At 36.8% G+C, this 12384-nt stretch overlaps 1 protein-coding gene across 1 annotated transcript; it reads left to right on the top strand.

Moving 5' to 3' along the window:
* The first annotated feature begins 4985 nt into the window (after positions 1–4985).
* On the top strand, positions 4986–5966 carry LOC141665087 (uncharacterized). Its single transcript, XM_074471070.1, has one exon. It carries the CDS (start codon positions 4986–4988, stop codon positions 5964–5966), a length of 981 nt encoding a protein of 326 aa, XP_074327171.1.
* Positions 5967–12384: the final 6418 nt, after the last annotated feature.

A 12384-nucleotide genomic window follows, 5' to 3' on the forward strand; every position in this document is an offset into this window, starting at 1 on the left:
ATTACAGCTTTGTAATGTTGCTGAAATTGTCTTTCCTTTTCAGCATCATCCACAATCATTGACTCACTAGCAATGGCTGGCTCCATCCTTATTGCTCCAGTACCTGCTTTTCTCTCATGTTCTCTCTCTTGTTGCATCAGGGTCTCACCCTGGCTCCCCACCCTCACACCCTCACCTTCACCTACTAAGGTGGGACTCCTCTCACTCACTTTTGCCAATCCTGAATGAATGGATTGCTGAGATTCACTCTTTTCCTCTCCTTTTGCCTGGGAGCAACCCAGCCTCTCACTCAATACACTCTCCTCTCTCAGTCCTAAGAGTGATTGTATTACCACCAAATCTTCTGCACTAGAAATTATTGAAGTTTGAAGTTGTGCAGAGACACTCGACGGATAAATGATATCCGTCGGGTGAGGGGTAAAGCTATCCGACGGATAACTGCTGTTAAGCTTATCCGTCGGGATACAATCACTACTCGACGGATGAGCAATATCCATCGAGAGAGTAGAAATGAATGAGGTGGGAAGAGAAACTATTGTTGACTCTGTGTTGATTGAAGTTATTTGAGGCACAGATGTCACAATAGAATTAGAAAGAATTGGCAAGTGAGCCAACAAATCATCTAAAAGATGATGCTCACTTGCACTAGATTTTGGCTTCCCCAACAGAGTTAAAGAAGGGGAATCAGGAATTGAAGTGTTTATCATGTCCACTTCCAGTGAGTTGGTTGGTGAGTATTGTGTTTCAGTGGCTTCTATCAAGAGAGATTTTGGCTGTGACTCCACATTTATTGGAGCCACATCAATCTGAATTTGAGAAGGTGCAGGGACTATGTCTTTAGCACCAGTTTGCACTAAGTGTGTGTCCTGTGCATCCCTAGTTGTTTTGGATTTCTTCTTTCTAGTGTAAGTTTGGTGTAGGCTTGTGTCCCTAACCCTCTTGGCATGTGCTCTTGGATGAGAGCTTTGTTCAATAGCCACATTCTTTTGGGAGGATGCAGCTAGAAATGAGCTTCTGTCCTTTTTAAGCACTGCAGTTTGTTGGGAAACTACAGTGTGGCTAGGCTGGGATTCACTTATCTCTCCAACCTTATCCTTGGGGATTCTTTGATGTTCACCCCTTCCCTCACCTATCTTACCCTCCTTCACACTCCCCTCTTTGTGTTTGGTAGGATTTTCAACTGGTACCTTTTGAGAGATACCAGAGGGGGTTTTCTTTGATTTGGATTTAAGAATTGCAGTTGTTTTGACAGCTTTGGTAGGCAACTGTTTGGTCATTGTCACAGTTGCCATAGCTATGCCTGAAGTCAAAGAAATAGAAGGGATTGAAATAGTTGAGAGTGTAGATGAACTTACCTCACTTACCTGAGGTGCCATCATTACAGGAAAATAGAACATTGGCACATCCTTGTGATGGTTGGCTCTGTTCAGATCTGCAATGATTCTTCTCTCTTGAACCCAACACGCTAATTTGTTGGTTGGGTTCTCAAGTACAATCTCTTCACAAAGATGGTTAGCCAAAAGCATAAAAAATCTAGCATAGTAAATATTCTTTCCTCTTTTGGCTAAGTCACCTAGTTTGTAACCTAACTCATACACAACCAGATCACTTAAGTTGTAATATTTGTCTGTAACTAGCATGTATAGCATGTTAAGCATGGAAATGTTTACAGAATCAAAATTACCGATTTTTCCAGAAAAGACCTTAGTTACTACATCACACAAGTAACTTCATTCCTTCCTAAGACCTAGTCTTCTAATTTCACTTAGTTTTGCAGTAGGAAGTGCATAATGAATGAAATTTAGCATATTGACAATATCAGTGTCAGTGTGTGGTGCAGTAATATTGTCATCAGGAATCTTGAAACATGCTTTTATGACATCACTATTGATACAGAAAACATTACCTTTGATGGTCAGAGTGATGGTTTTGTCAGTAGAGTTGTAGATTCCTGTTGTCCACATCTCCTCAACAACTTCACAATAAATTGTGGGTGATTCCAGCATAGCAAACTTAACTTGCAGTTCTTCACGAAGTCCATCATCTTATGATAGTCTTCAGATTGCTGAATCCCCTTATTGACCAAGGCAGTGAAGTTGTTCTTCTCATAGATGAACCCAGTCTGTGACATGATCTTTACTACGGGTGCCATTGTTAGGGAAGAAAAGCTTGAGGAGAAAGAGGATTTTTGCTTGAGAGAGAATGAATTAAGATAGTTGAATTTGAGAATGATAAAAGAAAATGATTAGAATGAAATAGGCTTTTATACTTTGCTCAAACTCAACGGATAAAAATAATAAAGAGAAATAAATTACCCAATAGAAACTGCCTAAAATTACCGTTTTAAAATAAACTATAAAAATTCCACCCATTATCCGTCGTGTAATGCTTATAAACTGTAAGTATACTCGATGGATAATGTTCAGGGAATTAACGGTTAAGATTTAGACACTTCGACGGATGAGGATAAAATATTATCCGTCGAGCTTTAAAATATTCCAGAAAAGTAATTGATCTTTATTTACAATTTGTATATCGACGGATGACTCAACCCGATGGATAATGGTCATCCGTCGAAAGACAAATTTTGACTTAGCCAAAATTTCATCCAAGACTAAAAATCAACTAAATTTCTGGCTTCTTTTCAACTTGCAAGAATAATTAAGATAAATTCAAGAGTAATTAAGCATACCTAACTCACTTACCAACCTAGAAAAGGTGGATTCATCCAGTGGCTTGGTAAAAATATCTGCAAGTTGTTTCTCACTTGGAACAAAATGTAACTCTACAGTACCATTCATTACATGTTCCCTTATGAAATGGTACTTGATGTCTATATGCTTTGTCCTTGAATGTTGCACTGGATTTTCAGTGATGGCAATTGCACTTGTGTTGTCACAGAAAATAGGAATCCTTTCAACTTGCAAACCATAGTCTAGCAATTGATTTTTCATCCATAAAATCTGTGCACAGCAACTGCCAGCGGCAATATATTCAGCTTCAGCTGTAGAAGTAAAAACTGAATTTTGCTTTTTACTGAACCAGGACACAAGCTTGTCTCCTAGAAATTGACAGGTTCCTGTTGTGCTTTTTCTATCAATTCTGCAACCTGCATAATCTGCATCTGAATAACCAGTTAGATCAAAACCAGAATCTCTAGGATACCAAATGCCAAGGTTTGGTGTTACTTTGAGATATCTGAAAATTCTTTTAATAGCTATCAAATGAGACTCTCTAGGATCAGCCTGAAATCTAGCACACAAACATGTAGCAAACATTATATCTGGCCTACTGGCTGTTAAGTACAAAAGTGAGCCAACCATGCCTCTATGTAAAATTCGTAATTTTATTTTTAATTTATTTATTAGAAATTAGATATTAATTTGTCTAGATAAATATTTTAAAATTAGAATATTCTGAAAACATTTTGTGCAAGGTAGTTGATTTGTGAAAAGATTTGTTATTTGTGGAAATAAGTGTAAGAATAATTTAGAAAATCGAAATTTTTTTAGTTTAGGTAATTGTGTGTATCAAATATTTTATTTATGGAATTTACTTGGAGAGGTTGTAAATCTTTAGGAGGAAATATTATTATTTCCTAGTTGAGATATAGGGTTTTGTATCGTTATAAATACACCATATTCGTATTCCTTGTTTTTATCATTAAAATTCGTAGGACTTTCTCAGCAAAAATCAGCTGTCTTGTAAAATTCGTAGAAAATTCATCGTAAGTCAGAATTCAGTGATTCTGGACTTTTCAGAAAGGTCTTTTCGTTATCTTCAGATTTCGTGTTTCGTGTTTTTCAAGAAAATATCGTTTAGAGGGTCAAAAAGAGTAAATTCAGATCTGGTCAGGCTTTGAGGTCAGTACTTTTGACTTACTTTTATTTTTCGGAAAATATATTTCAGTTCTGTTTTTAATTTCGTATAAGATATAAGAATTTTGATTTCGAAATTATAAGATATAAGTATTTGTGAATTTTAGAACCCAGTCTCTACGTTTTCGAACCCGTTCGTAATTTACGCTATAGTTCCGGAACTAGCCTTAGATACCCTTAGTAGGCGCACAAGTGTGCAACTTTAGATACCTATTAAGGGCGCGTAATTATTGAACTTTAGATGCCGACCACTGGCAAAGTGTGGTATAAAGAATAAGAATAAGAATTAGATGCCGGCTACTGGCAAAGTGTGGCCGTAGATCAAGACTGTGGTATTTATAAGAATTATCGTTTCGTTCTGTTTTATTCTGTTCAGATCTGTTATAAAATCTGTACTGTTATAAATTCTGCTCTGTTCTGTTTTAAATTCTGACTTATAAAATATAAAACTTTGGGTTGGATTTATTTTAGAAAATGTTTTACAAAATTATTATTGTTTTAAGAAAAATCGTTTTATCAAAACACCCATTGTTTTTCTGTTTAAAAGTTAGTCAATTTGTACTTGCTGAGCTGTGTAGCTCACCCCTTTTAACATTTCAGGTTCGGAATTTGGAGCATATTAAAATTAAGGAATGAGAACTATGAGGAGATCTGTGCTGCTTCGTTTTGTGCTATTTGAATTAGAATAAAGATTTTGTTTTTAGAGAATAAATTTAATTATCTGTTAGACAATTATTATCGGATTTGTGGAGCTGCGTCTCTATTTTTATGATTTTGATTATTGAGTTTGACCGCTGCTTTGAATTTCGTGATCTATTAGAATTATCGAGTAATAATATATTTTATTTTTAGTTTTCGATTTAGAACTAATAGTCCGGAAGTGTGGGCTGTTACAGTTGGTATCAAGAGCAGGCTGTCCTTCGGAGTGTATTAGGTATGGGACTAGTACATTCCCTAGGATGCGATCCTTTAGACTATCGTATAGGTCTTAGAAAATTATTTTGGATTTAGGGCATTTATTTGTGTGATTATTTGATATGTTTGACTTTTGTGTTTTTTTGATTATTGACTATAAGTTTAGAATTTGTTTTGTGTGTTCTAGTAAAGATGGATGGAGAAAATCAGAACAACAATGAAAATCAGGGCAATAATGATGAAGGAGGAAACGTCTTTGACCAGCTGGCTGAAACTCTAGCTGTACTTGTGAATCAGCAACCGAAGCCCAACATCGTCTCTCAATTCAAGCGTTTGAACCCGCCAACTTTTGATGGAGCTACAGACCCGGCTATCGTTGAGATGTGGATCCAAGAGATGGAAAAAGCTTTCGGACTTCTGGGGAGCAATGAGGGACAGAAGGTGACCTTAGCTGTGTACCAATTGCAAGGAAGCGCTTACGACTGGTGGCTTATGGAAAAGAGAAAGAATGAGACGACAAATCTTGAAGAAAATCATGAACCGTACACTTGGGCAAAGTTCAAGAAGGCTTTAGAGGACAAGTACTTTCCGAGAACAGTTCGTCTGCAGAAAGAGAGGGACTTCATTCGACTTCAACAAGGTGGAAGAACCGTCATTGAATACGAAGCAGAATTTGCAAAGCTTGCGAAGTACGCGTCGACCCTAGTAGCAGATGAGAGCAGTCGAGCACGAAGATTAGAGGAGGGACTTCGAAGTGACATCAGGAATTCAGTGGCGTCGTTTGAACTTCAGACGTACGAGGCTGTCCTCAACAAGGCGTTAGTGATCGAAAGGGGCTTGGCAGAATCTGAAAAGGCGTCTGGCAGTTGGAATAAGAGGCGGTTCACTCAAACTAGTGGGCAATCTTTTCAAGAGGGACCACTCAAGAAGCCACACGTGTACGATAACATCGGGGGTCAAGGTGATCGAGAGACGTGTACCAGGTGCGGCAAGAATCATCCGGACAAAGTCTGTCGTTGGAATACAGGTGCTTGTTTTCATTGCGGAGAAGTAGGACATAAGATTTCGAATTGTCCGCACAATCCGCCACCGCCACCAAGGAAGGAAGCAGATAACAAGATGGGCAAAGGACGTGTGTTTCAGCTGACAGGAAATGACAACTATCGCAATTAAGGTATGATTTCTTTTCTTTAGTGACTTATTTAATTTATTTATGTTATGTGAATTTGGGGACCAAATTCTTTTAAGGAGGGAAGAATGTAAAATTCGTAATTTTATTTTTAATTTATTTATTAGAAATTAGATATTAATTTGTCTAGATAAATATTTTAAAATTAGAATATTCTGAAAACATTTTGTGCAAGGTAGTTGATTTGTGAAAAGATTTGTTATTTGTGGAAATAAGTGTAAGAATAATTTAGAAAATCGAAATTTTTTTAGTTTAGGTAATTGTGTGTATCAAATATTTTATTTATGGAATTTACTTGGAGAGGTTGTAAATCTTTAGGAGGAAATATTATTATTTCCTAGTTGAGATATAGGGTTTTGTATCGTTATAAATACACCATATTCGTATTCCTTGTTTTTATCATTAAAATTCGTAGGACTTTCTCAGCAAAAATCAGCTGTCTTGTAAAATTCGTAGAAAATTCATCGTAAGTCAGAATTCAGTGATTCTGGACTTTTCAGAAAGGTCTTTTCGTTATCTTCAGATTTCGTGTTTCGTGTTTTTCAAGAAAATATCGTTTAGAGGGTCAAAAAGAGTAAATTCAGATCTGGTCAGGCTTTGAGGTAAGTACTTTTGACTTACTTTTATTTTTCGGAAAATATATTTCAGTTCTGTTTTTAATTTCGTATAAGATATAAGAATTTTGATTTCGAAATTATAAGATATAAGTATTTGTGAATTTTAGAACCCAGTCTCTACGTTTTCGAACCCGTTCGTAATTTACGCTATAGTTCCGGAACTAGCCTTAGATACCCTTAGTAGGCGCACAAGTGTGCAACTTTAGATACCTATTAAGGGCGCGTAATTATTGAACTTTAGATGCCGACCACTGGCAAAGTGTGGTATAAAGAATAAGAATAAGAATTAGATGCCGGCTACTGGCAAAGTGTGGCCGTAGATCAAGACTGTGGTATTTATAAGAATTATCGTTTCGTTCTGTTTTATTCTGTTCAGATCTGTTATAAAATCTGTACTGTTATAAATTCTGCTCTGTTCTGTTTTAAATTCTGACTTATAAAATATAAAACTTTGGGTTGGATTTATTTTAGAAAATGTTTTACAAAATTATTATTGTTTTAAGAAAAATCGTTTTATCAAAACACCCATTGTTTTTCTGTTTAAAAGTTAGTCAATTTGTACTTGCTGAGCTGTGTAGCTCACCCCTTTTAACATTTCAGGTTCGGAATTTGGAGCATATTAAAATTAAGGAATGAGAACTATGAGGAGATCTGTGCTGCTTCGTTTTGTGCTATTTGAATTAGAATAAAGATTTTGTTTTTAGAGAATAAATTTAATTATCTGTTAGACAATTATTATCGGATTTGTGGAGCTGCGTCTCTATTTTTATGATTTTGATTATTGAGTTTGACCGCTGCTTTGAATTTCGTGATCTATTAGAATTATCGAGTAATAATATATTTTATTTTTAGTTTTCGATTTAGAACTAATAGTCCGGAAGTGTGGGCTGTTACACTCTATAACTTGAAATATCCACAGACTTTTCAGTAGTGTTTAGTTCAAGCTTAGTTGCAGTGGCCATGGGAGTTTTTGCAGATGTGCAATCCATCAGATCAAACTTCTTTAAAAGATCAAAAATATATTTAGTTTGACTAATGAATATTCCATCACTAACTTGCTTAACTTGTAAACCAAGAAAGTAAGTTAGTTCTCCCATCATACTCATTTCATACTTGCTTTGCATCAGTTTGGCAAACTTTTTACAAAGTTTTTCATCTGTAGAGCCAAAAATAATATCATCTACATAAATTTGAACAAGTATGCTAGAGCCATTCACATTTCTGAAAAATAAAGTTTTATCTACAGTACCTCTTGTGAAGTGATTTTCCAAAAGGAACTTTGATAAAGTGTCATACCACGCTCTAGGTGCTTGCTTCAGTCCATAAAGTGCTTTCAATAGATAGTAGACATACTCTTGGAAATTTGGATCTTCAAAGCCAGGAGGTTGACTTACATACACTTCTTCCTCCAAATCTCCATTCAGAAAGGCACTTTTGACATCCATTTGATAGACCTTGAAATTGGCATGGGCTGCATAGGCTAAGAAGATTCTGATGGCTTCAAGTCTTGTAACAGGAGCAAATGTTTCATCAAAATCTATCCCTTCTTGTTGACAATAGCCTTTAGCAACCAATCTTGCTTTGTTCCTTACTACTATACCATTTTCATCCATCTTGTTTCTGAATACCCATTTAGTGTCTATTGGATTCTTTCCTTTAGGCTTGGGTACCAGCTTCCATACTTTATTCCTTTCAAATTGGTTTAGCTCCTCCTGCATAGCTAAAATCCAATCAGGATCTAATAAGGCTTCTTCTACCTTCTTTGGTTCTTCCTTAGACAGGAAGCTGCTGTATAGACATTCTTCTTGAGTTGCTCTCCTGGTTTGAACTCTGGAAGAAACATCACCAATAATCAGTTCAAAGGGGTGATCTTTTGTCCATTTCCTTGGTTGAGGTAGATTAGCCCTAGATGAAGAGACCTCAATGTTGTCTTGATGTGTGATTGAGTTTTGATTGCTAGAAACTCCCCCTGAGTTTGTGGATCTTTGATTTGAAATTGGGGTGCTTTCTATGGGTGATCTGCCTTGACTTCCTGCTCCTTTTGATAACCCGACGGATGGTGAATTTTGAGTACCGACGGATGAGGCAGGTTGTCTTCCGACGGATAATACAGATTGCCTTCCGATGGATGAAGCATTATGTAACTCGACGGATGTTGAGTTTTGTGCTTCATTTATAGTAAATTTGTCTGCATTATCCTTAGACACTGTTTCTTGATCACTTTCATCATCACTTTCTTCACTGACCATCTCAACATTGTCGAATTTGAGGCTCTCATGGTAATCTCCATCTTTTAGTCCTTCAATCTTTTTATCATCAAACACAACATGTATAGATTCAACAACAATGTTGGTTCTTAGATTGTAGACTCTATATACTTTACCAACAGCATATCCAACAAAAATTCCTTCATCTGCTTTAGCATCAAACTTCCCATTTTGATCAGTTTAATTTCTCAGAATATAGCATTTACAACCAAAGACATGAAGAAAGTTCAGAGTTGGCTTCTTGTTCTTGAACAATTGATAAGGTGTCTTGCATTTTGCTTGATTAATCAGAGAGATGTTCTGAGTGTAGCATGCAGTGTTGACAGCTTCAGCCCAGAAATATGTTGGTAATTTTGATTCTTCAAGCATTGTCCTTGCAGCTTCAATAAGAGATCTATTCTTTTTTTCCACTACTCCATTCTGTTGTGGAGTCCTTGCTGCTGAAAACTCATGCAGGATCCCATTTTCCTCACAGAATGCTCTCATGATATAGTTCTTGAACTCAGTTCCATTGTCACTCCTGATTCTTCTAACTTTAAAATCAGGATGATTGTTAACTTGCCTTATGTGATTGATGATGATTTCACTAGCTTCATCTTTGGACTTTAGGAAATAGGTCCAAAAGAACTTTGAGAAATCATCTACAATTACTAGGCAAAATATTTTCTTTGAGATTGACAAAACATTGACTGGTCCAAACAAATCCATGTGAAGCATTTGCAGAGGTTCTTCAATTGCTGAATCAAGTTTCTTCCTGAATGATACTTTAATTTGCTTCCCTTTTTGGAAGACATCACACAGTCCATCCTTTGTAAACTCCACCAGAGGAATGCCTCTACCTAGCTCTTTCTTTACCAGCTCATTCATGGTCTTGAAGTTCAAATGGGATAGCTTATTGTGCCATAGCCAACTTTCATCTTGACTTGCTTTACTGAGAAGACAAGTTACAGATTCTGCTTTATTTGAGTTGAAGTCAGCTAGATACACATTTCCTCTCCTCACACCAGTGAGAACCACTTTGTTGTTTTGATTATTAATCACAACACAGGTTTCTTTGTTGAAGGTTACCGAGTTGCCTTTATCACAAAGCTGGCTGATACTCAACAGATTGTGTTTAAGACCATCCACTAAGGCAACCTCTTCAATGATGACATTGTCCTTTGAAATCAAGCCATATCCCACAGTATAACCTTTGCTGTCATCTCCAAAAGTGATACTTGGGCCAGCTCTCTCTTCAAACTCTGTGAGCAGGGTAGAATCACCAGTCATGTGCCTTGAACAACCACTATCCAAGTAACAAAGATTCCTTTTGTTTCCCTGCACACATCAAAATCAAATCAAGTTGATTTTGGTACCCAAGTTTCCTTGGGTCCTGCCTTGTTAGCTTTCTTCTTCTGTTTCTTAGGTTTTGACTCATTTGACTTAGGAATTTCAGATTCTTCCTTAGTCATTTGGGTTGGGCCTTTGAAACCGCTAGGTGCTACAAAATTATTATGCATGTTATGGCTAACAGGAAATGGCATGCTTGGTGCAAACATGTTGTTCCCGTAAGGCATGCTAAATGGCATTTGAGGCATATTGTATGCAGCATAATATGGATTAGGTGCTAATGGCATATTAGCAAACTGTGCATTCATGTTCTGTGTAGGCATAGCATTAACAGGCATAGGAGGCATGACATTCATGTTAGAGAATTGAGGCTGAACAGACATGGGGGTAGGCATGGCAGATTTGTAATTAACAGACAAATGATTTACACTACCACATTTGACACAGATTTTTCTAGGAGCATATTTGTCAGGTGTGTAGTTGTTATGTTTGTTAATCCCTACTTTACCATTCCTATTGTTTTTCCTTTTAGTTTTTGTTTTTACCTTTATCTTCTCAAGTCTGTCACTCATCTGTTTGACAGTCATGTGACCAACATTAGCCTTCTTCCCTTTCTTGGCTTGACTTGACTCCCCTGAAACAAAGTTCTTGGAAACAGACCCATACTTTTCATTAAGCTTGGTTAATTTGGCTTTACTAATGGGTTTGTTCACAGCCAACGGATGAGGATTTTTATCATTCGACGGATAACACATTTTGTTATCCGACGGATAGTTCTCATCATCCGTCGAGTCTACATCTGTCAGCAATCCATCTACCAAAATAGGTTCTAGTTTCTCCTTATTCTTTTTCCAGGCTTCATCACAAAAGGACTCAATTCCTTGAACCTTGGTGATTTGAGCATGAACATCTCTGGATGTTTTCCATGCTTTAATCACCTCCTGTTCACGATCGAGCTGCTTCTTTAAAATTTCTTCCTTTTTCAAGGACTCAGTTAATTTCTCCTTAGCAATTCTACACTCAATTTTTAGTTTCTCAAACTCAACAAACTGAGACTCAAGCACATTATTCCTCTCACTCAAAAACAAGTTATTTTCTTTGATTTTAGCATTTTCTTTAGTGAGGGACTTAAGTGTAACACGCAAATGATACAATTCTGTAGACATGTCATTTATTGCATCATTACACTCAGCTTTAGATAAATGTGCAAGGTTTGTAGTAATTACCTGATTGCTTGAGGAACTTGTCTCTGTTTCATCAGACTTGGCCATAAGGGCTAGATTGACATAGCTGATCTCCTCATCTTCATCCAAACCATCAGCTGCCCAGTCATTCTTTTGTGTAATAAAAGCCCTTTCCTTCTGTTTGAGTAGATCAAAGTATTTTTACTTATAATCCACAGAATCAAATCTCTTCTTACTAGAATCTGACTTTCTACACTCATTTGCAAAATGCCCTGCCAAGCCACATTTGAAACACTTGAATTTAGACTTATCCACCATGTTTCTATTTGGCTTGGCAGCTCCAAAGTTCTTCTTGAACTTGAGCTTGGCAAATCTTCTTGAAAGGAATGCTAGGTGCTCATCAATGTCCTCCATGTCATCTTGACTCAAAGAATCTTCACTTTCTGCAGCTAGCCCTTTACCCTTGCTTTCACAGGCCTTTGAAGTTGATTCCACAGCTTCCATCTTCACTTCCTTCTCCTTTTCCAGTTCAGCAACTAGTGCAATGGATCCTCCTTTCTTCTTTCCTCTCTCCATTCTTTCATCCTGCTCTATTTCAAGCTCATAGGTCTTCAGAATGCCATACAGTCTCTCCAAAGTAAACTCCTTATAATCTTGTGAGTTTCTCAATGAGACTGTCATTGGTTTCCATTCCTTTGGAAGAGATCTGAGAAATTTCAGATTGGAGTCTTTAGTCTGATAGACTCTTCCATGCAATTTAAGAGCATTTAGTAGCTTTTGGAATCTACTAAAAATGTCAGTGAGTGACTCACTTTCTTCATTGTGAAAATGCTCATATTGCTGAATCAGGAGCTGCATTTTATTTTCTCTTACTTGCTCAGTACCATCACAGATTATCTGTATTGTGTCCCAAACTTCCTTGGCAGTCTTGCAGTTGATGATGTTATCAAACATATCTGCATCAACACCATTGAACAGAATGTTCATGGCCTTTTTATCTTTCCT

This window comes from Apium graveolens, chromosome 6 (assembly GCF_009905375.1).
Source record: "Apium graveolens cultivar Ventura chromosome 6, ASM990537v1, whole genome shotgun sequence".
Taxonomy (NCBI): domain Eukaryota; kingdom Viridiplantae; phylum Streptophyta; class Magnoliopsida; order Apiales; family Apiaceae; genus Apium; species Apium graveolens.

What these genes read in the sequence shown, in the direction of transcription:
- LOC141665087 (XM_074471070.1), top strand. Translation starts at nt 4,986, where the DNA reads ATGGATGGAGAAAATCAGAACAACAATGAAAATCAGGGCAATAATGAT.